The sequence below is a fragment of the Taurulus bubalis genome (genome assembly GCF_910589615.1).
Source record: "Taurulus bubalis genome assembly, chromosome: 7".
Classification (NCBI taxonomy): domain Eukaryota; kingdom Metazoa; phylum Chordata; class Actinopteri; order Perciformes; family Cottidae; genus Taurulus; species Taurulus bubalis.
The window spans coordinates 16,565,101-16,592,202 of NC_136595.1; the positions used below are offsets into that span (position 1 = coordinate 16,565,101).

The 27,102-nt window shown below is 40.3% G+C and overlaps 1 protein-coding gene across 1 annotated transcript; it reads right to left on the minus strand.

Moving 5' to 3' along the window:
• Nucleotides 1-1,656: 1,656 nt before the first annotated feature.
• armc9 (armadillo repeat containing 9) lies at nt 1,657-26,499 on the minus strand (the record flags this gene model as incomplete). The annotated part of the gene is made up of 25 exons (XM_079221141.1): nt 1,657-3,430; nt 5,864-6,054; nt 8,881-8,986; nt 9,407-9,576; nt 10,443-10,558; nt 11,194-11,292; nt 12,084-12,136; nt 12,492-12,582; nt 13,008-13,082; nt 13,793-13,869; nt 14,253-14,392; nt 14,694-14,817; nt 15,402-15,492; nt 18,049-18,141; nt 18,567-18,678; nt 18,773-18,807; nt 20,440-20,475; nt 21,397-21,495; nt 21,771-21,928; nt 22,540-22,564; nt 23,984-24,076; nt 24,789-24,944; nt 25,322-25,492; nt 25,789-25,914; nt 26,425-26,499. 25 exons carry the CDS (start codon nt 26,497-26,499, stop codon nt 3,408-3,410), a joined length of 2,535 nt encoding a protein of 844 aa, XP_079077267.1. The 3' UTR covers nt 1,657-3,407.
• Between the last annotated feature and the right edge of the window lie 603 nt (nt 26,500-27,102).

Here is a 27,102-nt window from a genome sequence, read left to right on the forward strand (position 1 = left end):
TGAGTACAAAATAGCAAGGCTCCCCTTCAAGACAGGCTATCAAGATGCAGTAATAAGCAAGGACCTAGCAAAATTGGCCAGACAAAAAGTAGCCTGGGAGCTTTCAGGGCTCCTAGAGTTCTAGGCTCACTAGGCACAGTTGCCCACTTTGCCTTGTTTATAATCCAGTGTTGGTAACAATACAATGGCTTTACAATTTGTAGTTATAGAACCGTTTACAACTGAAATGGTAAATACGTTGAACTGTGTTTTCCTGAACATGCTGCTGTCAAGGCCCAGAGTCATACATCACATTGGAATCTCTTCAGTGTTATAAAAGCCATAGTAACTGTTTGATGATTTTCCATACACCAAATGTGGATAACGACTCGGGATCGGGCTTACAGACATAAGCCCGATCCCGAGTCGTTATCCACATTTTGTTTTGATAGATTGCAGCAGCTTCCTCTCCGTCCCCGTTACAGCTGGACAGCAGCGGCGTGGCAGGAGCTCAGGGTCACATGGCCACCTGGCTACAAGTGCGTCAGTCTGTCATGTGCGGCCTGTTTCCTCACATTGTGCTGCTGCTCACTGGCAGCGTCCACAATATTAATCGCTGAATATGTCACGCCTCAGGGGACCACGTGTGAAAGTTAGGAAAACTATAGCGATACATCAATCCTGCAGCCTTTTACATATCAGAGGGAAGGTGACTGTGCCAGTGAAGTCCTGGCGAAGCGTTAACATCTTGATCACAGGAACCTGACTTTACTTGTGATATACAGAACGCCTTTTATAGGGCATCTGTTTGAAACGGTCCTTTTACACAGCAGGCATTTGGACTTGTCACAATAGGAAAAAAGCCCAGGTGTTACTAATAACATTAATGATTGAACATTAATCCATTAAAGTGCTCAGTGAAATTTATCTATCATTAATTTCATTTCGACACACCTTTGCGTTTCCTTCTGCATCTGCCATGACAAAGGCCTACATGAGGGTCAGCACTGATGTCCCACATAAGGGGGGCGGGGTTGACTTGTAATTAGTCACTGACGCAACACACCTGGCAAATCTACCTTCATAAATGTGTTGAGTTATACCTCCCCAAGAAGAGGAAAAAGAGGGAATTGATGGATTTGTACTTTTAGACTATAACAATTGGAGTAATTTGCAAACCACTTTTACACACTTAAACATTTGCACTGCCTGCTTTGAGAGAAGAGGGCAGAAGACGTCTTTCCCTCGAAACTCCAGGATCACTAACTTAAGTCTGGGTGTGACAAGTAGCAGGGATCTTTAGGAGGGTGTTTCTAGTGTGATGAACAGTGGAGCGCTAGTTGAGATCTGTTTTGGAAGAGTGTGAAACACAAATAAACTCCAAGCTATTCAATGTTTTGCATCTTTTTTTTTTACACCATTTTCATTCATTCATTCATTCCTTCATTTTCTGACTTTCATCAGCGATTGCATATGTGAAAGCCGAGCGGCAAAGTCGCTGCCAGCAATGTCACGTCACCAGACAGCATCACTCGTCACAACTGTAAAAACCACATCATTCCACACGGGTCTTTAACTACGTTGCATTTATGTGCGGACAGTGAACAGCAGTTTGATTGTTTGTTTTACACAGATCCAACAGCTTGAAAAACCTTGAAAAGTTCAAATTTACACGGATTGTTTTTCGCCCATGAACTCTCGGTTGCCCCGTGAGAAACTACGATAAACCTTGTTCACTTTCTGTCCAAGCAGCCAATGGGTTAAGTCAGAGAGTGCTGGTGTAAACCCACTGTGAGTATCCAGTGGCAATGAGGGACAACAGATCTTAGAGTAGGTCTTGAATGCTAATGATACTTATTCACAGGGACTTTAATTGACAACTTCAGCATGTCCACAGGACATTTGTGAGGGTAGAGCTGACAGCTGAGTGAGACATAGCTTTCAGTTTACAACACGTTACGAGAGCAGACATCTTCTTGCTGTGTGACATCTTGAGGAGTTGAACGGCTGCCTGGCAGTAATTATGGATGAGGAGGTGTTTTATGATTCAAGACTGTGCCACGGATCTTAGCAGGAGCCAACTGGGATGGAGCACAGAGCTTAAACTGCATCAGCAAGAGTCATCAAATGAAGCAATTCAATAAAGCAGCTCATGGGATATAGATTCCTAGAAGACCAGAAAACCGGTGACATGTCGCACATAAACCACTTGAAAAGTATCAAAATCAATTACTATCCAAAACGCAGTACAACAAAAATGCAGCAGTAAACATAAATATATTGTACATCACCACACCTGGAAAACATTGCAAATGTACAATGCAAACAATGTTGGATTTAAGACGTTCACACATTTTAACTTTTTTGTTGTTGTCAGATGTATGGATGGTGGTGTTTGTTAATAGCAATAAACACTTCTAAATATACAACAAACAAAAAAACATGCACTAGCCTGACCACTCATGTCAAGACCTGTGTCTTTCTGTAAACATTTCCTTAACAGCAGCTATTCTGATAAGAGATAATGTCTTATATTTGAAGTAAAGTCGGGAAAATGATTTATTCATGTGGATGGATATTTTCAACCGGTCAAAAATCAATATATACAGTACGTATTGAAAATCAGAAGATGACAGATTTGTTGGATTTAAGATGAGGACTAAGAGAAATTAGCTTTCACTCTTTTTTTTATATCTGTACAATCAATTCGAAGACAAAAGTGGCATTACCATGCGTCATTTCAAACGAAATACACTTTGAGATATTCACAGACAAATGATCATACATTGTATCTCTATGCCTAGTTTTGTCAGGTATCCTAAACCAGCCATGCCTAGTTTGTGTGGTCAAAACCAGGTCAAACCATATTGTGTTTAAGTCTGAACACGTCAGCTTTTATTCAGACTTAAAAACAGATATTATGGATTTAAAAAAGAAGAAGAGGTCTATAGTGATAGACATGTAATGCGTTTACTTCAGAAAACCGGAAAGATGATCAAATATTTTCTCTTGAACTGCCCCGACTCAGAGCTATACTTCTGAGCTAGATTACCTGCATCTTGTGACAGATTTTTTAGTTTTCATGGCTAGAGGATGTTGCACTTATTTAGGTGTGCCAACTATCACCTTGATGAAAGAGTGGAGAAATTCAGGGCCATCTAAGACTACAAGTTGCACAGGGCCGGGCGACTGGGGGTTGTGGTTATTGTCCATATCATGTTACAGAAGAAGTCTGTGCTGAAGCCAAACGGGGGAAGAAAAGAACGGAGAGCCACAAGGCTTCGCATTGTTCAAGCCCCGACTCCGGCTGCTGCTGGTCTTCGGCCGTCTCTGTTGCCCTGACCCTGATCACAACTTCGGGGGATGATGTTACAGGAAGCCCGATGCTCCTGGGGAGCTGGTGCTATTTCATGGTGACAGCTCCCTCTTCACCTCCTGTTTGACTGGTTGCCTGACGAAGGAAAGAGAAGAGAGAGGGAAGAAGGGAGGGATGTGGGGTTTGAGAAGAGGAGACGATAAAGGACAGTCAGATTTGAATTTATCAATAAAAAAAGAAAATTAAAGATCCAGATACGTTTTTAAGAAGCCCTATAAGGAACTCATAGCAAATCTATGATTGAGGGGTTCACTCAGCTGTCAACATGATTAGCAGCTGATGGTGTTGTTGGTGATATGAGCACACCGGTCTCTGCCATTAGCTAGCCTGTAAGACACACAAACAGGGGCTCACATGCACTAAAAGGCCCGCATGACCGGACCGGCGATGTAAATGAAGCACAGAGAAGCTCGGAATGTAACACACACACGCAGACACACACACGCAGACACACACACGTACACAGAGGGAAGCGCCATTATTTTCCTCCGTTCAGCAGATGAATGTAAAAAATGCTTTCAATCGTCATTAATCACACAACATTATTTGACAGTAAAACTATACTTTTTCAATTGCTTTCAGGAGTTTAATTTTGTCAGGAAGGTTTCCCCCAAACTACTGAATGTAAACACGGTAACGTCTCCTCATTCAACTTTACCCAAGACAAATAGAGGTTAAGATTTGTTATCATCTTGATATAACTTAAATATAACTAGATTATTAGGTTCTGTTATAGTCTTTTCTTCCTATTTGTGAGAAAAGAAAACCTGATTTCCTCGTCACATTTGTTTCACTCAGGGTCAGAGTGATAATCCAAAGAGATACTGTGGCACCTCCTATACTTTCTTGAGCTGCACGGCAACATAACAGGGAGCTGTCATCACGTGAAAGTCAGCCTTGTCAACATGGCTTTGGTAGGACAACGCCGTTTGTTCCATCCTCTCAACATGGCGCTCGCTGGCTGAGTGGGTGGTCAGCTACAAACAAGCCTTCTCTATCGTTCTTCAGCCAAAGGAGCGTCTCTGTCAGTCACAACGGATGTGTTTACCAAAAGTGGGCCCAAAGGGCGTCCTGTCTCAGCATGTGGCCGGTCTCTCTGCAGCCACACTCCACCAAGCAGAACACATTAGGCATAATACCGCCTGACAGTACGCAGAAAAAAAATGCAGGGAGCATACCAATAAAAGCTAAAGATGCACACAGTAAAAGTGTACTTATTTAGTTTGCCTGGCCGTGCGCCTGCTTATTGCACTTTAACTGGAGCTACGATTAAGTGACTTCCTTATAAGTCGATAGATGTCTGACACTTGCCAGACCTCATAAGTACAACACACACCCAGGAGGATGTGGGGGCTTGGACAACCATTAGGCCCTATTACAGGCTTTATGGTAAGGGCGGCCGGCGTAAGAGCCGGAGGTACTCGCTCATCAAATGCAGTTAAGATGCATGAGAGCATGGGGAGATGTTATCACCACCCTAAGAGCACCAGAGCAGCGGGTCAGGCCCCTGCAGTGACTCAAGTTCTAAGTTTAAGATGTGGAGATAACAACAATATGGGCTGAAAAAAATAATGTTGTACTTTTATTTCTTTCAACAGTCATATATGTACTGCCAACTAAAACAATGTTCACGCTGTGATTTGAATAATACCATCAACAGTCTATAGCTTTATCCTTTGTGGATCTTCCTTCAATTAAACACGTTTCAGAGAAATCTGCTTGTCCTTCGCAAAACTGTCCACTCATCCATCTAAAGGCAATTCGACCAGCCTTATACTTGTGAGAGATACTGCATGTTCCCTGGGGCCATTTTCTTTCAGTTTGAAAGGAGCAATATTATAATATTTCTCAGAAATTCAATTTTGATCATGTTAGATTTGTACAGGCAGATGTACATAGGCCCAAAAGGTCAAAGGTCAAGTGAACCACTAGATCTGTTATTGATTATGTCTACATTGTGTTTCATGTGATGGTGGAGATTTTACCATCCCATTCATACTAATCTCCCTTCAATACCTATAGTAGTATTAGGTAATTACCCACAATGCTAGGCAATCAATGAGCATGACTGCTTTATGGTAATATTGCATTTGGAGGACTCTCTCCTGTATCAATGAGTTGGTGTGCTTTGATTTGTCACTTGTTTAATGGCCAGGAGTATCCAAAAGTATCCAATTTATTTGTGGCTAGTTTGCCAGTGAAATTCCCGGATTTACTGTATTGTAATATTTGCATAGAAATATAAGGATTTCATATTCTGTTAAGCAATATTTTATCTATATTAACTTAAATAGAGACTGACATAAACAGTTGCAGAAAGATTATGTTACGTTCACTTCTTAGTTAATCTTTCAATCTCCGATTGAGTGTTTCTAAACCAACTTGATTTTCTGAAAACACTGGACCTCAAAATCATCGCTGGTTATCTTTTAAAGTGTCAGTGGTGGAGAAAAGGCAAACCAGCCAGAGCCAAAGTTTCCCAACACCAGCTTGTGGACATGCGCTTACTTCCACTCTGCGGTCCCCTTCCTCCTGTGGAGCTGGCGGAGTCTGGCCGGTTGCTCTGCTGAGGCTCCGAGTGGGAAAACTGGGGAGCCAGCGCTTGGCCTCGAGCCCGATGAGCACCGCTGTTCTGGCTGGACGCTGCTTCAGGTGAACGCAGAATCTTGGGCTGGCTTGAAAATGCAGGGACAAAATCACTAATGATGACAGGAGGAGGAGAGGGAGACAGAGAATAAATCAATCATAATCTTTGCTTTGCACAGTACTAGGTCATAATCAATAAAAAAAGTATTGTGTAAAAGGCTTATAAAAAATAGTCAAAATGAAACACAAAAGATTGTTAACTATAGTAAGACTAGATTAAGCAAGACAGCCTTCTGAGAAACAACAAAAAACGTCCTTTATTGATTCTTCTTTTGGTTCCTTTTTAGTCTTTCTATTTCAGCTCCTACAGCTATTTCTCACTTGCTTACGGTTAGAAGGATTATTCTGAGAGGTTATCTTCTTATCTGATGAGCTGCTCAGTAGCCGTGGGACACGAGAGCCATGAGCAGATCTGATTTCACAGAAGGTTTCATGGCATTGAAATCCGGACATTCCTGGGTACAACGTCAACCTTGCACAAGCCTCTTGCCCTTGACACATGATAGCATCCGTTTCACTTGTTTCAGTCGATAGCTTCCACTTATGGTGATATTGTGCCAGACTATTTTATTGATACTTCAAAGATACCCAGTGTGGACAGCTATCAGTAGAGTTATCCATACCGTACAGACTTCATAAATATATGCATGAATTGCAACTCTATATTATGTTTGGGAATATCGAGCTATTTTTTAACCTCAGAATTGCAGGTTTTTATACTAAAACATATAAAACATTTGATATCACAAGTAATGTGATGAAAATTAGAGGCAGAGTGTCTCCATCTTCAAGGACCAGGTTAAATATTTCTGAATGATCAAAATGAATTTAATAGGCATGAGGATACCTTTCTTCACTATATGCTGTTAAGTAAGATGCACCTGCATGTTTTCTGGACTTGACTTTGCAATATCACGATTAAAAATCAGCTTTTGTCACCAAGACTCTTTTCTAAACTTTGAAATTCAGATAGGAGCCAGTGTCTCTGTTTGACCTTTGTCGGTGCTGCGTGACTCTCCTTCAGTATACAAAACAAAACATGCATCTTCCCTTCATTTTCACATTTTGTGCACATGCTCTAAAACAATACAAGGATGTATTCACACTTAATAGTCACATCCTTTTATACAAATTATGCAATATTTTGCAGAGCTACTTTAATTCAGGTTATAAATGTGTTTTCTTTAGTAAAAAAAAAACATTGTGTTAATGAAACCACAACAAGGGGACTTTGTAATCATGTCTGCTAACGTCCTTATCAGACAGGAGCTGAATGACCTATATTCTGTGGAGATTTTTTTCCCATAATAGATGGATTTCCATCAACTCATTCTTGTTTCTGCTCACATTGGCTCCAACCTCCCTAATATCATCTTTTATAGTTGAATGTTACAAACTGTAACGTAGCTTTATGAACACCAGTGGAGGCTCTAACAAACCGGCATGCTCAGCCCTGTAGAGTAGGAAACTGAAAGTTACATAAATGTTGCAAAAAAGGCCACAAAGTTGTATTATAAGCCTGGGTCCTTTTGTTTTTAAGATTGTTTTGCAGGCTAATCCTACCGATAATCCCACCCTTTTGATGAGTCAGAGCCCTCTCTCCTCCCTTCAGAGTGTGTTCATGCATATGGGTGTGTAAGGGTGATGAAAAACAGGTGGTACCCTGAGATTGGTCCATTCGAAGGGATCGCTGCAAACAGTCGTTAGCAAGTTAGTCAGTCTCTAACTCTGAAGTCTGAATGGACTCTGGCCTCTGGCTGCCCCCCGAGGTGCTACCTTGAATAAGTTTGAAGTTCAGCTCCAGCCGCCAAACAAAGGAATGAATTAACCTAAAAACAAAAGGCAAAAATATACATCTTCTCTTTTGATATTTGCCAATTTGCTGGGTTGCTAAGATTCTATTCACCTCAACATTAACGACTGTCCTGAAATCTCTTCTCAGTATAAAAGTCCTGCCTCCAAACTGGGGTGAAATGAGGCTACTGAAGTCTGTATTGTCGAGGTGTTTTACGTGTATGGGGGAGGGAGGAGGGATGACTGAAGCGGTTTCCTGGGACACATTACTCTTGGTGGAATTCAGGAGTCATGTTCCTCTTGGATTTAAAGGAGAGGAGAAAGTGGGGAGCTTTGATTGAATGGGTCTCTTTGTGGGAACTGCTCATTTAAACGCATGTCACAGACTCACAGACCAGCTTGGCGGTGCTGAGTCACAGAGCAATGTAGAACACACACACACACACACACACACACACACACACACACACACACACACACACACACACACACACACACACACACACACACACACCTCAGGGATGCAGGAACCTCAGCTGACTCGCCCTGTTTACATTTGTTTGCATCATTCCGTTACAGTCCTACCTTAAGGTAGTTGCTAGCAAACAATTGACTAAATGCACATATAAGAAGAAGTTGAAATACTTTGGTTTTATTGTGTTATTGTTGTGTTTATTATATTCGTATGCTTCTTTTGAAGTCACACACAGAAGTTTGTTATACATGTATTATTTATTTTTTCACTTACTAATGAACTCTTTCCAAAGCGGTGCTCTTTATTTATCCTATCTTTTCTGTTATTTCATAACCCAAAGCTCACTCTGACTGAATTCAATGATTCTGACTGAGAAAATGACACTAGATCTGAAACAGAGAGAGAGATGAAATATGGTGCCGCACAGGAATAAACATGGAACGATGCTCAAGTTGAAGAGCTCTTGCTGTTGCAACCATTCAATTACAGCAACATTTATGAAAACACCACACAGTCCCTCATTCTGTGTGTGTGTGTGTGTGTGTGTGTGTGTGTGTGTGTGTGTGTGTGTGTGTGTGTGTGTGCAGTTTACATACGTCTGTCAGTTTACCTGGCAGACTGCCCATTCTGTTCCTCTTGGGAACAGCCTTTTCTGGCTCGCCCTTCGTATGGCCCGTCCACCTCCGACTCCTGGGACAACCGGCCACACTCTGAGTCTGAGACGAAGGATATATGAGAGCTTCATCACACTACTTTGGGAATTAGAAATAATACCTTAAACATCACAATGTTACAGACAGTACTGGACTGTACACATTTATGGTCACCGTGCCCCACTGTCTTTATATAATAAGGAAAATCTAAATAGGTCATACTTTATGAGGAAATTGCAAGAGCTTCCTTGCCTCGTGGACACTAGGCATCACATCAAATAAATCCACATAAACCAAATAAAAAGCAGCAGGTGAAATCAAATTGCCGCACAAATATGCAGCTGATTTCCAGGGCACAGTGTATTAAGTATGCAAACATTTGATGAACAACAGTCACAGCATTCTGACAGGTTGAAAGGCTTTTTGTATTATTATTCTACTGCAATTGTATAAATGTATTGGTAAATGACATGATCCACCCACCGATACTGTGGCGTAGGGAGTCAGCAGTGCTGGGGCGACTGCCGGAGCGCGTCGGAGGTCGGGAGTTGTATTGCGAAGGAGGCAGGCTTCCTTCCTCGCTCTTCTGTCTGCTGAAGGGGAATTCCCTGTGCCTGTTACCCTCATCCCCCTGACCGCCGGATCGATAGTCCCTACACATGACATAAACAATAAAGCTCATGTATTGCTTCTGGATTTTCATATTTGTAGTTTGTATTATTTTATTTACATCTTAAAAACGTTATCTTCATGGTTTTCCTAAACTTCATTAGTGCTACCTGTTCATGGTTGACAGCGTTAAATCTAAACATGCCACATAAAAAAAGATGAGCAATACTGTTGGTTCTTGTACCGTTGGTTCTTGTTCTTATAAAACCAGCATATCAATAACTTGCTGTGAGTCGAAGCTCCATTTTCTCTGGGGCCAGGTCATGGTTAGTACACCGTTCCCTTACAGCTGTCATATCCATTACTCTGAAATAACACTTTCTTTTATCCTGGATTACAGTTTTTGATTGACAATGACCTGCATTTCAGTACAAAGCAATTCCAGTTCCAATCGACTCCTGATGACTCATTCCTTTCCAGTATGTGAACAATTCAGTCGAGCTTTGTGATGATTATTGGGAAAATGTATTTGAGCCCATTCTTGCTTTGACCTACTGCACTAGTTTTAATAGATGCAGGAACTTCCTTATCCATTTGGTTAAACAAATGGGACTGCACGATCATTGTCAAAATGATCTAATGGTCAGACTACGAGCCATGAGAAATGATCCACTTTGAAAGAAAAGAGGCCAGACGTCACATGAATTTATCTAGATATGGCATTCTGTGTTTTTTTACACATCATTGGAAATAAGTACCTACTGTACAATGCACAACTAAAGTACCCTTGAGCAAGAAACTAAACCTCATCTTGCACACACTTCCAGCCCACCTGACACTCACAGACACCATGAATTAGCATGAGAACTGCAATTCAGACTGATATTGTCCGTGTGTGTATTTAACTTACACTACGTTGAAATTACGATGAGAACTTGGGGTGACTGGCCGTTGTAGGGGTTCATCAACACTTGGTTGTGACGAAGGGGTTGACTTCCTCTTCACCTTTGACATGTTGGTCATAATCTACACAACACAAACACAAGATAATGTATATAAAGGTTATATATGCCTTTGTGTACGTGCCATCTCTAAACAGCGAGACATGATGTCATGCAGACGCTAAACCCAGAATGCGTTCATAGACCGGGAACAATCTAGAGGCCTTCAAATAAAATCATGTCAAACAGAAGATTTATGAGGGGACACAGGTTAGTTACTAATTCAGTGTAAATACAGCATTATGGTGACAACATCAGTCTCTTCCAAATAGTTTTGCGTCTGTGTTTGTAGATGTACACTAATTGACACTAATCATTGGAACAGTTTCCTTCAGTGTGAAGTCCTGCTTGTGTCCTTCCTCTAGCCAGCTATCTTTATAAGTAGCAAAATGACATAAAATCTTGAAATTCACAAGGGGTTGGCATCTAATGTCTCTTTTGTGTACACACACTGAAGTACAACCATTACCAGTTCCCATTATCACAGGTATTGTTCCCTTTAGCTGCTGCATCTAGAACTAGCAGGAACTGTATAGAACACACAAGCACCAAAACTCAACCTTTGCCTTATTGTCATTTATGTTTCTTCTAAGAAAACGGCGTGTTTACTTAACCGTTGCATTGTGTGAAGTGTACCGAGTGTATGTGTTTGGCTCTTACTCCCAGGTACTCTGTAGTGAGCAGACTCTCCCCAGACAGTTCCCTCGGCTGTGGTTGGAGCACTTCCTCTATATCAAGGTCTGTATCCATGAGATCTTCCTGTCACAAAACAATGATAGTAAATCAGATAATCAGGTTAAACACCAGGTCACACGGTGCCAACAAGAGACAAGTGTAGTCTGCACTTGTTATGGACATATATAGCAGTTCACTCTTAAAGCTATGGTAAGTGGATAGCAGCTACCACTAACACACACACACACACACACACACACACACACACACACACACACACACACACACACACACACACACACACACACACACACACACACACACCTTATCTTGATAACCCACTTTCCCATAGAATCTCCCCCCCACAGACACACAATATCTGTGTCATTCTGAGATTGCATCTACAGGTTTGGGAAAAGGTGTCCAGTAGTGTTCATTTCTGTTCATGCTTCCTCTGACCCTAATTCAAATGTTTTGCTTTTTTAATCTGTTTTCGTAATAAAGTCCTAAAGTTGGGAATTAATATAATGCAAAATGGCATAACAGGCTGAATAATCTAAAGTATACCTCACTTTTTTATTTGATCCTATTTATCTTCCAGCTTGTTTTAGTTGATTATTTTGATTACAATTGTAATTGCTTTAGTTATTCTTATGGCTTTATTAATTCTACTTTTCTAGTTATCATTTAAGTGTCTTATTCTGTGTTTCTTTATTATTATGATTAGTTTTAGTTTGGCTATATTGTAAATGAGGTCTCTGCCCCAATGTACTTCTGAGTTAAAATCAAATTGGGATAATGCATAGACAGGTATATAATATGATGGTGCAAAGCAATAACGTATCAATGTGTAACGGGTGGAGGGCAGGACCTACATCATTGTCGTCCTCATCTTCTTCATCATCTGACTCAGGCCCCTCTTCATCAGCTGGGTGGAACACAGCCAGAATATAAGGATTAAACAAGTCAGTCCATTTTCCAAAAAACAACAGCAGCAGAAGAAACTCATCAAGTATCTAAATAAACAGGTAACTGCTATTAACACATTATAAACCACTTACAAAAGCCACTACACTTTACATGTAGTTGTTCAGTAACCTGTTATGTAACATGAGATGTGGCAACCAGTGCACGACTACTGCCAGTAACACCAGCGGCCCCAAACTCTAAGTTAACACAATGTCCCTTCCAATAGTTACATTATTTTATTCTTCAATGTACATATACAGCGAGTACATACTGTATGCTTACACCTTTATAAAAAAGAATACATAAATTCAAACCTGAGTTCAGCTGTTTAATGATGAACTCAATCTGTCTGTTGAGGTCTGGGTTCTCCTCTTTGCTGTAGCAGCGGAGAATCTCCTCCACGCTCTGCACACAGGAGGGAAACACAAGTCACACCAATGTACAACTTTACAGCAGAAACACAAACGCTATACACGTTTTTATAGTTAACTTCAGGATCAAAATCAGTGACTGAATATACACTGTAGAAACAATTGGCTGAAGGGCTCATTTTAGTTGATTATAATGTATTGTAAGTGTGTTAATAATGACCACCAAAGTTTGAGGCATCTGCTTAAATATGATATTTATTGGACAGGACGGGCTCAGCCACATCCACAGCCTCCAGCCCACTAACATCCGGGTACAATGACTGTGTCATATGTCTGTGAACACCTGTCGTTTCCCCTCCAAACACTGGTTGTGTGGTGACATAAGGAGACAAATGCAGAGCAAAAACACAAACTGGGTCTGTTTGCTCCAAGCAGGTGAAGACATTTCTGCTATCTCACCATCTCTTTGGCTTCCTGTCGCACAGAGGGAATACACAGGATGCTGTACAGGGCTCCATTCACATATGGTCGAATCTGAGAGAGCAAAGTGACACACGCGCGCACACACACACACACACACACACACACACACACACACACACACACACACACACACACACACACACACACACACACACACACACACACACACACACACACACACACTCTATATTAATGATCCTGGGCCAGATGGTAACCGCTTGTTTGAACATGCAGTGGGAAGAAAACATGGATAAAAAGAGGAAAGAATGCGTAGGCTGTGGATCTAAAAATAAATAGATATTTATTGACTTACAGTATGTCATGTATAATAATAATAATACTAATAGTAGCAGTGGTGTTATTATAACAGCTTGCATTATTGTCCCTCCAAATTTACAGACAGACCTTTCCTGACATTAAAAGGAAGCTAGTGTTGTTTATGTTTTATAGACATCCCTTGTGTTGTCTTCGGGTCAAAATGACCCGTGTACGAGTGTATATGTATGTGTGTTGATGGGTCATTTTGACCTCAAGACAACACGAGGGATAAAATAGCCAACCACTCTGGAAGGCATCATAAACATAGTTTTATGACATCCTGGGTTTATCTGTTTGGGTACCAGTAGTATTTCAACAGATTAACTAGTGGTGAAGCTGTATTCATGGGTTAATGTGAATGCTGGTAACTAATGAAGTGCTATGTATTGCATGAGCATGAGTTCATATGTTTGGGATGCTGCGTCCAAAGATGTGTGTATCACCTCGTGGTTCTCATGTCCCAGGACGTCAGTTAGAACCTTCAGCACATGCCTGGTGTTCTCTGCACACTTCCTTTTTCCTGTAACACGCACACACGCACATTTTTTTGTTTGTTCAAAGATAGGGTGTTTCATTCAGATGAACCATTAATGATTGTGGCCTGTTCTATGGTCATAATAAAACTATCCAACAGAAAAAATTAGTCAGACAGTGAGTCAATGTGGCTTTAAAAAAATCCTTGATCCTGTATCACAGGGCCAGGTAGATATAATACACCCCTTATTGCCTTCATCAGAATTCTGAAACATTTTATTAAATGATTTAGTCTAAAACAGATATACTGTATAGTATTTTAGACATGATCTAATTGAATCTATAAGCAAAATATCCAAAAAGGGTTGGGGTATTACACAATTATTCAACCGTGCCTCTGTTCTGTCTCTACCTGTGCCTTGCCTTTACCTTTTGTTCGCAGACACAAGTTCATGAGCAGAGCAGCAGAATACTCCAGGGTGTAGTCGCTCAGGCAGTCAGAGTCCTGCAGCTCATCCACCAGCCAGCCAATCAGATTGGCTGCTATCATGGCAGTCTGCTGGCTCCTCCTACCAAGAAATGATGATGAATTGAGGGTTAAACGCAATTTGAACAGAAATATTTGTTGTACTCACCTGTGACCCTTTGCATGCATCAATGCAGTAAGCACATTGGCGCCCACTCTAGCAAGAACGCTACCACTGTTAGGTTCCTTGGATATTATGATTCTAGGACATCTACAAGTTGAAATCTTAATTTCTTTTGAAAACTGGGTGATGATGGTTGTTCTCTACATAAACTGATATTTAATATTGTTTATAAACATGGAATTTAGTCTAGAATTTGTTTAAAACATCTGTTTTTATTTACCTGAGGCTGAGCTTCTGCAGAGCCACAAGCACATTCTCTCTAGCCAGCGAGTCTTTTTCCTCCGTCCTGAGTGCCTCTGTCAGAAGTTTTAGAAGATGGGGGATTTGGGAGAGGTAAACCCGACCTGTAAGCATTTACACAACATTAAATTAAGATCAAAAGGCAAGAAATGGTCGTCTTTTAAAAAAAGACCAGAGAGAAATACACCAGTTTTTATCTAAGTTACAAGTAGTTGCTTCAACAAAATCCCAATTAATTTGAGGTGCAACTGTGTATGAGGACAAAACAATACAACTGAATTATCTGACTGGCCTCAACAATGATGGGTAAACCTGATGCAAAACTATTTCTACTATCTTAACAGTTTACTCGTGTCACATTGCATGTTTTCTGAGTTTTAAGTCCCTAAAACTCCAGGCTGCCAAAGAGATATTTTAACCAATTTTCCTCGTTATTGAGAATGACTGTTAACTACTCAATAAAAAATAAAAAAATAAATCATACTGCAACCACTCACGGCATAATAAAAGTAATTTGTGTCAGCATATATTTACAAAATGTCTTCAACAGTTGCAGCTACAGGGGATCATTAGTGGTTTCAAACCCAAATGGAAAGCCATTGAGGTCTTGCGTGAATCTATGTCTCCAAATGCATCCAGTCAGACAATGACTCATGTTGCAAAGAAATAATGATGCTCGAGCACTTACCCTCTGCTAGGGAAGCGAATGCATTGATAAGACGAGCCATGTATTGGCGGACAATCTCGTTCTTCGATCTCATTAAATGAAGCAAAGTTTTCTATGAAAACACAAAATGTAGGGTAGTTTAGAATGATGCCTACTGCAGCCAGGTAAAATCAGTAATTATAAACGTATGAGCAGGCTTAACAAGTGTGGCAGATAAATGCTAATGTAATCTCAACAGCTGCAGAACGATAATAAGATAATAAAAAATGTAAAAAAAACAATCAGTTCAGTTTTTTAGAGTGGTCCCATAATTCCACAGAGCAAGTTATGCATTCGCTTTCTCTTTCCGCTAAGAGATTTGGAACGTGAAAAATTCTGAAAACTAATGCAGAGCTGGAATGATATATGTTAAACAGGCTACATTAGCTACAACCTATGATGTAGCTAATGCTGCAAATGCATTTAGCAAATATGGACAATATATTTCCACTGCATTGCATCAGTAATGCATTGTGCCTTTGCAAGCAGTTTGTCACTTAATACTGGAATAGAAACACACAGATAAAACTTTGAATAAAGCGTGAATTCAAATGTTACTTCACTTGGATTACTTTGTGTGGAAACTTCCCAGTGTACATTTATGACACTTTGAAAGGATCGCTGTACTAAAGGATTGTCAGGATATTTAGCCTTCACTGTATCAGTCACATGCCATGATGTGCTTAACGTTACACGCCATTTCAGTTTCATAGTCTCAACACAATCAGGACTTTATTGGAAGTGTGTTCAGCTCGCTGCAGAGATGTGCACCTACAGGCCTCGTAGGGCAGAGGAGGGCACATGATGGTAATTTCAAATCATCAGGAATTATTTCACTAAAGTCATTTAGTTGTTTGAAGGGCAGAATGTCTGGTCCTGAAGGGCAGAATGCTATATCAAGAATTGGTTTTCTGTACCGTAACAAGGCATCTTTTACCCACTCTGCAAAGCACACCCTGGTTAAAATGGCAGTCCTTCCCATTTTAGACTATGGTGACGTAATCCACAGGTCCGCCTCTAAAAATCTTCTCAATGAACTAGATGTCATCTTTCAACACTCATCAGTGTAGCCTTTACTCTCTAGTCAACTGGCCATCACTCAATACCAGCAGATTAATCCACTGGTATCGATTCATTTATAAAACTGCCATTGGTAAAACCATCACATATTTCCACTCATTACTCATCATCTCCAACATTGCCCTCAATTTACGCTCCAGCAGTTTCGTTAACAAGTTCATTCAAAGTCTGCACCTCCTTCGATTGTTTCTCATCCCGGTTTGCTGCTCCAAGCGACTGGAATGAGTTGCAAAAGAAGCTAAAGCTCCACACCGTCATTCCATTGCCCTCCTTTGATCACTCATGACAAACAATCGTCTGATCACTGCACCTGCTTCTGAATTTGGCTCTCTGTTGTGCATATTGTGATGTTGTAATGTTTGTATGAGATTGTTTGAGATGTATCAATGAGAGGCAATGAGAGTTGACCCACACGGATTTATGGATGTTTACAGAACTGGCCTGATCAAACTGAATGGGGCATGATATTAGTGTCACCGCAGGGCCACAAGTGGACAAGTGTTCTGGGAAAACTTGGGTAATTACCGGTAATACTTTTGGCCATCGTCAAACAAAGAACAATCATTCATGTTATTTAATTTCAAGAAATTGACACCCTTCCACTGTTATTGTGGCTCTTACAGGGAATAATTCAAAGGTCATTCATAGGTGGCTTGGAGCTCCATGGTAAGTACATGAACAAAGAGCTCAGGTGTGAGATGAGGATCACTTACTCTTCTGTAAAGGGATTGTCTTTAACATGGCACCCTATGACTAATGGCTAGGTGAAAGGAATGTGAAAAGAAAAGAAAAAAAACAATAAAGCATGTAAGACAAACACGTGAAAGCCTTTTCAAAGGGCGAAATTTGAAATGAAATCTGGGTTTCCTGCTCTGGCCTTTTGTTGAGTACAAAGAGGAAATTTATCAAGAGAATGAAGCTGGGAACGTGTTAAGTGTTAGAATCAAATGATCAAAATAATAAAAAAATCACGTACATAGATAACAATGTGGGAAATCAGGTGCCAAATTTGATTAATTCTCCAGACAATGATAAAAAGTGACTCTATATATAGCATACATAGCAAAGAGCGTGCCCTTTCAACCTACAGGGTATGCAAACGTTAAAAGGAGTAACATAACATATATAAAAATATCCCAGAAGCATACAGTTGACATCTAAAATGCTATGTCCAGTTTGTCTACTGGCTATGCTCTTCACCCAATTCACTTATAAGTCGATGGCAAGTGAGAAACAAATCTGTGTGCACCCAGCAAGGGTGCCAATTCACCAACTCAGGTCCTGAAATTAGAGCCAGGGGATTAATTATGTTGTGAGGCCAATGGACAAGAAGTTATGTCCTCCTTTGGCTCTGATGGTTGCATGAAATATAGGTTGGGAAAAACAAGATCACTGTCATTTCAGTTCACATCAGTAGAGATGTAAATAGTAAACTGCATATATATATATATATATGCAAAGTACACATTTGTGTTAATCATGTTAATCATGTTAGTGTTAATCATGCCACAATAAGATTGCATTAAAAGATGCCGTCCTATAATCTCACCTGTTTTTTGCTGTAGCGTTCCAGCAGGTCGTTACTGATAAAGGCCTGAAGTACTGTGTCTCTTTGTTCACCAGGGAGCGAGCGAGTCAGTCTCTAAAATAACGTGAGAAACAGACCCACCAATGAAGACTCAAAAGAGAGACATGCAAAGTGAATATGATTGGTGCTCACTAACTGCTGTAAAGAGAAAAAAACACTGATGCAATGCAGTTGCTCAGTAGAACCCTATAGGTGTATTAGGCAGCCATGGCTTTGTGTGAAAAGCATACTGTTTGTTGGAACAGCAAAAAAATTTCATTTTCAATTTTTAACAAAAAATACAAAATGTGGTAGCACATGGAAATGTTAGAAATGCTATATTTAACTTAAAAACACGATGAACACCTTTAAAACACACACACACACACACACACACACACACACACACACACACACACACACACACACACACACACACACACACACACACACACACACACACACAGCTAATATACTGAAAAGAGAATATGAATACACACCCAGCGCAGCGCCTGAAGCAGCAGGGACTTGAGTCTGTCCGTGCCCCCTACCAGGTCCTTCTTCAGCTTCTCGTAGTCCAGTGAGGGCAGCATTGGCACCTCCTTGGATTTCCTGGATATTAACAAAAAAGACAAGTCAGCCATGTTTACATCAGGTCACTTCTTTTTAAACTAAACAGATTAGTAGCTTCAAATGTAAGACTTACTGCGGCGCAATGGATGCTCGTAGCATTGAGGAGGCCTGTGAGCGAGAGCAAAATTGGGAAAAGAAGACACAGAGGAGCAGAGTTTATTTTAGAATTTGATTATTTCAGACTATGTTCATGGCATTCTTACATTAAAGTGTGGAGAACACTAATCCATGTGGCTGTTCATCTGTTTTATCATCCCCCGACTTACCCAGTGTTATCCTTCTAAAACATTCAAGTCGGCTACTGTCTAAATAAGTCATTCATGTTTGTTTTTTTGGACATGCATACATCATGCGTGTGTACATGCTGAATCCACACACATACAGGTGTGAGGTTTGGTAACATCGCCCATGCAGTCAGTGTAAAAGATAATTCAGCCATTAAAAAGTAATTGCTGAATAAATGTTAGTGTGAAACAGCCATCCCATTTGTTAAACCTCCGTGTACTAGTACTGTGTTGTTGTTTTAGAGAAAAGGAAACGGAGACTACCGAACAGAGTAATGTATCCTTGTGGTGAAGGTGTTAGGGAGAAGGTTGAAATACCTGATTCTAAGTGTTTTTACAATTAAATAAGGATATCGAGCCCTAAAATCAAATCGGAAGCATGGATGGTTAGGCCTATAGCGGGAACAATGTTCGGTGAGGTTATCTGTGTCGTCTGACGTATCAGGGGTTTGGCCACATTTTTGTTTTGGTGTGTAGCGGGAAATACATAAGTGGAGGAGAACATTGTTACTTGGGTTTCTTCCCAAATCCCTTCTCCGTAAAAAAAAGAAAGAAGGGGGGGACATGTATCCCTGAGACATTTAGACCAGCGTCTGGTCCCTAGAGGGCCTGAGATACACTTACTGTACATATCAATTAAATAAAATATTCCCCATTGCTGTCCTTTAGCACACACATATGTTGAATGTAGAAATAGTGGAATCCAACAAAATTATCAAAGAGGCAGGAGGTAAGACTATATCAAGGAATTTTTACATTTTTAAGAAAACTTGAATTTCAAGGCCACCTGTATGCTCAGATTTCAGCTAATCCTTCCCACAAAAAACCTGAACTGACCTGAATATTCTGCCAATGCACAGTTTCCATAAGCTATGCCTCTACTCTCGTCTCCTCTTTAGCACGTCTTCTCACCATTAACTCTTTTATGACCGCGGGGACAGCTGAAGGCCATCTATTGTTGATGTTATTGTCAAAGTAGACGTCTCGGCTGCCTGATCTGATACAGATTTTCTTTCCTCTGGCAGCAAGATAAACCACAGCGGAGTAGCACATAAAGATTTGTGGAAGATCTTGAAAAACTATACCATTAAACAAATGGTGTGTGGACAAAACTGAAACTGACCACATTTACCTTTAAAAAAAAGAAGACAAATGTTCAAAAGGGAGAGTTGAGAGGAAGAACAAAATAAACTCAAAGATGAGGTATGCACGGTCTAAGCAAGTGGCCAAAACTAGAATAATCTAAGAGGTACCAAAGGAAGATAACAGCGATTATAGACTATACAAAATCAGGTCAAGAAATGTATACAAGTAAAGGAAGGGGAGGCAGACACAAGGGAAAGAAGGAGGAGGAAGAGGAGGAGGAGGAGGAGCAGACACGGCGAGGCATAAGCAAGATGAGAAGTTTGTACCTGAGCGATGACGGGAAGTAAAGATGAAAACATATGAAACTTACATAGCCATCATCATAGGGACTCATAGAGTAATATCCCTTTGTGGACAAAAGCATAACACACGGAAAAACACAAACACACAGAAAGAAGTTGTTCAGTTCAAAACAGAAAGAAACAAGATTTCACAAACTATAGCTCAACACCACAATGAAGGCCACTAACAGTAAGCGGGATTGTCAAGGTTTCAGTGTGAACAGTTTTTGGATTATCTGTGGAATAGAGCTACTAACAGCTATCAAATCATGGCAACAACAAGGATATGACAATGTGATGAGCTATTTGAGAAGTTCTCCTCTACCGTTGGCATGCAATTAACCGTGTGTATGGTATCCATTCAGAGTTCAGAGTTTGCCTCTCTTACCGGCTGCCTCTCCGGACTTGTCAATGCCCCGTTCTATTGCCGTAGATCATCTGCTGCGTACTCTATTTTCTCGCAGCGTTTGTTCATCACCCCCTTAAGTGCGCCCCGTAGTTATTTCCGGTCTATAAGCTTCGCCCCGTTTCCCAATTGCTTTGTTTACGTCCCAATTATTTATATTCCTATGTACATGTTTTACTTTCTATTTATATATTTCTGATAGAAAATCTAAACACGTTTGACTTGACACCAACCTCGGTGTTTGTTTTTCCCCCCTGCATTCAATTGTGTCATTCACAATTAAGTTATCTTCAACAAGCCTTCATAACTGTGTGTGTATTAAAGCAAAACCAGGATACAAACAACAGGATGACGACATGGCTTACCGCCGGCTGCACAATGTCAGAAGAACCCTCTTTTAAAAATCCTTTTCAAACACAACCTTATCTTGACCAATATCTGTGACGTGAGGCCCTGAGAGCACTTTCCTCTGCTAGTATGATAGTTTACTATTCAGGCCTGGTGGGTTGTCATTGTCCCTCCAGTGAAGCGTGAAGGAGAAAGAGGGAGAAGAGAGGTGTGTCTGTGTGCTCTCACTCACAGTGCCAGGCCTGGTGAAGTCCGTGCTCTGCACCACACTCTGCCTCGTCTGGCTGCTGAACAGGCGAACACACACACTCTGCAGGTACTCAGGGGAGATCTGCAAAAACACAGGAGCCCCCTTGAGCTTTAGGACAGCGTTTGTGGGTAGAGGGAGGGCAGGGTTGCCATTTTTCGGGTCCCAGCTTAACAGCTTTGTCATCTCGTAGTTAAGAGCACGCGTGTGCATAATAGGACAGTTTGAAAACTTGCTGTGTATAAAAAAAGCCTTTCTGTTATCTTAAGTGTTTGCATATACAACTGTGAACAGACTAAATACACACTTTTTTGTTGCTCAGTCCAGTGTGTATGTGTTGGTGTGTCAAGCTGACGTACCATTTTTCCACTGACGGTGGCCTCCAATGAGTCGACGAGCTCAGCAGTGATTCCGATCAGGTTGTGATAGTCCGCCTGCATTTTGTTGAACTTCCGCACGTAGCTGGTGATGCGCCGGTCCGATTCCACTAGTTGGAGATGTAGCTGCTGCATGGCCTCTGTGGAGACACAAAACACAAACAGGAAAACGTTGCAGAACGTAAACACAAACAATTAATGCAACATTCATATCATCAAGTGACGATCTCGGTGTAAATTAAGTTTTTTTTTTATACTATTAGGAATGTGCCATCTGAGAATTTAAATTAAAATAATTTCATAGGAGGATGCTTATCATCTTTTTACATGTCTGCCAGTCAATACCTCAGATGTTGGTTGCATCTTTAAGTGAGCGTTGAGTAATTATTCATCTTTATCAACCTCAAATATGACAGTTATGTTTTTGGAGAAAAGGTTTTTAAATCTTTGTCTGGCATACTTGATATCCACCACTATTAAGCAATGAGTAAGCCTGGTCTTAATATTTCAGGGGATTGGGAGACTTTGTTCCTTTCCAGAACATATTAAAGGATCTGAGAGTGAAATGAAAGCCATAAAGAACAGCACCTACTCGAGAAATTACTCATAGACTGGCACTGACAAACACAAGGTGTTGTATTGGCAGTCTGCAGTTGGGATCCGTATTATAACACGGCAGATATAATAAAAAGGACAGACTTAATAATTGAAATACACTGCAAAAAGTAGATTACTTCAGAGAGATATTTACCTTTCGTACTCCTTCCTCCCTCTCTCTGCATGATTCCGGTTAAAGACTATGCACTCGATTGAACACACGTCAAACATTTCTACTGTATTTGTTTCCTTATCCAAAGATGCATACGGTACAATGTCTTGCTTACATTTGACTGGATAGAAAACAAGCAGGCAATAAGTCATACATCCTGTTTGAAGCAGAGGGATTTTTCATAAAAGACAACTTTTTTTGTTTTAAAAGGGAGGGGTGGATCTTTTTCAAAAAAGGACCATGGGCCAACACCCTTGCATGGGCAAACATTGGACATAAAGTATGTGTACATGCACGTAAGCAATGTACGTGTGTGCACTCAACCAGTGACTTTTCATTTGTGAGTATGACATTGACAAATGTTCTTTGGTCAGCTCCTGAGACGATAGTTGCTTTATAATTCTGTATGTTTTCATCGTTGGCCAGTAGGGATTGGGTTTTATTTTCACGGTTTAGTTTTCATGCGTAGGGAGGAAAGTCGACCCGTCGGCTTGCCAGTAAAAGAAACAATTATTGTTATCATTCACTTTCCTTTCTTATTATGTAGGAGTGAGGGTGAGTTAGTGTCAGGTTAGACTCTGCCATACTTAAACACGGACATTTATAGATTCAAATGCGGACTGGATTTGTTTGCAGCATATACATTCAGTCTGAATGTTAATGAATTCTTTAGTCACTTACAGAAATAATTTGATCTGAGATTTAAACGTGCAGTTCAGTCAGAAGAGAGAATGACAACCACTCTGTACTTGGCTTGTGTTTCATTTCTATAATGTTCCCCTTTAGATTTTGTTGTTTTCCCCACTAACTAATTTATTGTTTTAAAGCCAAAAGACCCTTTTCACAGCAACCATTTTGAGATGGAATAGCAGGGTAAACGTATATGTAACTGATACAATGAACAATATTCATACTCTATTTAGTGTGTCACAGTCATTCCAGTGAGACAACACCCAAAACACCAGGGCCCACTCCCATCGAAATTGAACAGGATGGTAAATATTATTATTAAGAATGGCTGCTGTGAAAAAAGCTTACTTCTAGAGTAGTGCGTCTCCTTTAATAAATCTACACAGCTTTTATCTAATATTATATTGTTTTGTAAGCCATGTGTGAGGGCTCACAAGGTGCTGCATGAACAGTTGCATTAACAAAGTTAATCACTGATAATTTAGTAGGATAGCACTATCTTGCCTATCCAGACCAATGTTCACACTATAACGTGGTTTTAGCACAGTGCCAGCAGGATACCACTGACAAATATCTAACTTATTGGCCGTGAAAGTAGATATAATTTATAGATTTTATAAATACATAAAGTTGTTGGTGTCACCCATCGGCCTGAAAGTTGAAATATGAAGTCACACATCTGTACTCTGATGAGTTTCTCAGCAATGACATGTGAGCCAGTCACAATAGAGGATACATATAAATACAGCAGCCTCGGGGTGTTGGACGGCTTCAGTGTCACTGATAGAAACAGCTCCAGCTTTTCCTTCAACTGTGGTATCCAGGAATCCTACATATTAAGAGTGTAGAATGGGAGAAGACATGGTTATGATCAGTGGCGGCTGGTGGAATTTGTTTTCGGTAGGGCCATCTAAACAATTTCAGCAAACATTCCAGTTTTATTCAATGCAGAAAAAAGGTATCAAACACACATTACTATTTTGTAGTTAAATATTTAACATTTATTCCAACACTTTGCCATAATAAGGACATCTTATAAATAAAATTCAGTATCTTAATATGTATCATGTAGCATACAGATAAGTGGTCCTGCATTTGACTGATGATTTCAAAAGTATTGATAAATTCCCAAAAACCAACGAAAGAGCTGTGTACAAAGGCACAAAAATGATAATTGTGTTAGTTTACTCCTCGTTTGCATAAACAGCATACACATATGCTAATTTCCTTAAAACATACATATTTATTACAACTTTAACTAACCTTGTGCCTCTCCTGGGGAGTGCTAATACTGTTACTGTTTCTAATTTGTATACAAAACTGACCAATAGAGGGCCCCGTGGCTCTATAGGCCGGCCGCCACTCGTTATGATCACTTTTTTTTTTTACATAATTTTTGGTTGTGATGAGGACATAGTAAATAGGGTGATGATTATTATGAAGGTGGCACTGAGTAATAATGTTGCATGTATAATTACTAGTACTACACTACACAGTATTACTATAACCACCTCGGTAATGTTCCATAATTAGCTGTGTACCTGGAAAAGATCTTTGAAGGACGGGTGGATAGTAGGGTTGGGAACGAAGGGCAAGGCATAGTAAGGCAGAAACTCTGTGGTCTGGCTCAGTGCTGCTCCCCGAGTCTCCAGGTACTGCTTGAAGTGGGAAATCCTCTCCTCAAACTCAGCCCGGTCCTGGAAAAAGATTCAGGTTTTCAAATTAACTGATTTATTTCTAGTCAATTACACAATGCCAGTTAAGCCGAATCTAATATTTAAAACTTTCTTCTGTTGCATACACCCATTCTTTTCAATTAGATAATGTTTCTTGGCCTGCTACTACCACTGAAACCGCAAAGATCTACACAGTGACATGCATATTATAGAAGTTATAAACATCAATGGTGGCCCGCTGAGAACAAGCCTGTAGCACAGCTTAGTGGACATTTTGAAAAAGAACACATCATGATATTCAGCTGGTTGTGATATAGTTTGATTGTGTTGGAAGATAATCTAAACTAAGTTATGCTCTTGTTATTAGAACATTAAAGCGAAAAAATGGATCTACATACGTCTCTACCAGGGTGCCTCCTCAGTGGGTAGATAGTGAAGTGGATGTGAAGGTAAAACTCCAGGCTCTGGGCCTCGGTGTCTGTGTCTTTTATTTCAGAGGGAATATTCTCTGTCCACAGTTCAAAGAACACTTTGTGATCTCCATCATCAAAAGAGCTTAGGAGGTCTTTCTACAAAAGTCAGAGAAAGTTTTGGGGAGAAATACAGAACAAGATGCTACTTTTTTTAACAGTAATTGTATTGACATATCACACCATGATAACTGATACACGATAATACACATTTAAATTGAACATTTAGAAAAGGGGCCAATGAAAATTAATTCTAAAAAATATATGGTTTAAAACAAAAGAGACAATCTTTACTCCCTGTTTCCTGGATCATCCGACCCATCCTGTAGTTGCTACCAACATAAATGATCAACAAACTTGAAGGAATAACATTTTAAAATAATTGTAGAATTTACCTGAATGCCACAAGCTTTTGAGTCTCTGAGAGTATTTCCTTGATGCTTCGAGACGAGTTTGCCTTTACTTTTGCACTCCTTGTCAAAACTTTCAACAGTTTCTTCAAATTCCACAAACTTAAGGTACTACAGAAAGACAGAAACAAGCAAAAGTGGCATTAAATCTACCTTAACCAGTGCATAATTAAGTTGTGTTTTAGGTCATCCAAAGCAGCACAACTCTTGGATTGAAAAAACTCTCTATAATAATCATGCAACATCAAGCATGGTGTACTGGCCAAAAGGTGTGTACAATCTTGTTTCATTTTAGCGGACTTCTATTGATGATCATTCCAAGGCCATTGCCATGGAGCCCCTTAATGGTGGGGGGAAGCCTGCTATGCATATTGTAATATTTTCCCAAGATACACCTATACAGTTGAAAGTAATGAACTATAGAGATAGTGGCCTACAGTACTTGAGCCTATCAAGAGCAGTCGAACAACAGCTTATGCTGGGGTTATTTTGTATGAACTTATATTTGTATCAATATATTGAGGGGCCATTTTGAGCATATTTCTATAACATAATTTCTGTTTTGGCTCATTCAGTCTCTTATATTGCTCTGTGTGCATTCTCAAAATGTAAATTCGTTACCTCCTTGAGCATCCCAAGAAGATCCTCTTCTGTTGCCAAGATGTCCCCCATCTTGGCTGTCTCCCTGGAACTCATGTGAACCAAAACCTTTAAAACGTCTACTGACAGCAAAGACGTCTGCACTCATTAAACAACGCATGCACTTCCATCGAGCATTGTGCCGAGCCTGTGAGGATAGGACAACACACGGCACGATTAAATAGTCATCTGAGAGTAGCACCAAAACAACTTCATCCCAAAACATTTAATGTTCGCTCACTAGGTCAACTTCAGCGACAACACCGACGTTTGGAAAAATATGGCGAGCTCGTAACGTTTCTAGCAGACAAGCTAATCAGTTAACGTTATCTGACGTTGAGAACGAACATAACATCATTCTCACCTTTTTTCACACACTCGTGGGTATCGACTATTGTTGCTTTCAACGTGTTCGTCCGCGTTTAAAACTTGCACAATCCATTTTTGAAAAGGCTTGTGGGCTTCACTTACAATTTGTAATCAGCTAGCCATTAGCTAGCAACAGTACACAGATAGGACGCTATAACACCTAGCAACCAAACAAGTGGGAAATGCAGGCCGGAAAGTGGAGGCAGATGTCGTACATTATGACACTTTACCGTACACGCGGAAAGCGAGTCAATAACAATAAGTAACGATATAACGATACAACGTTAATTT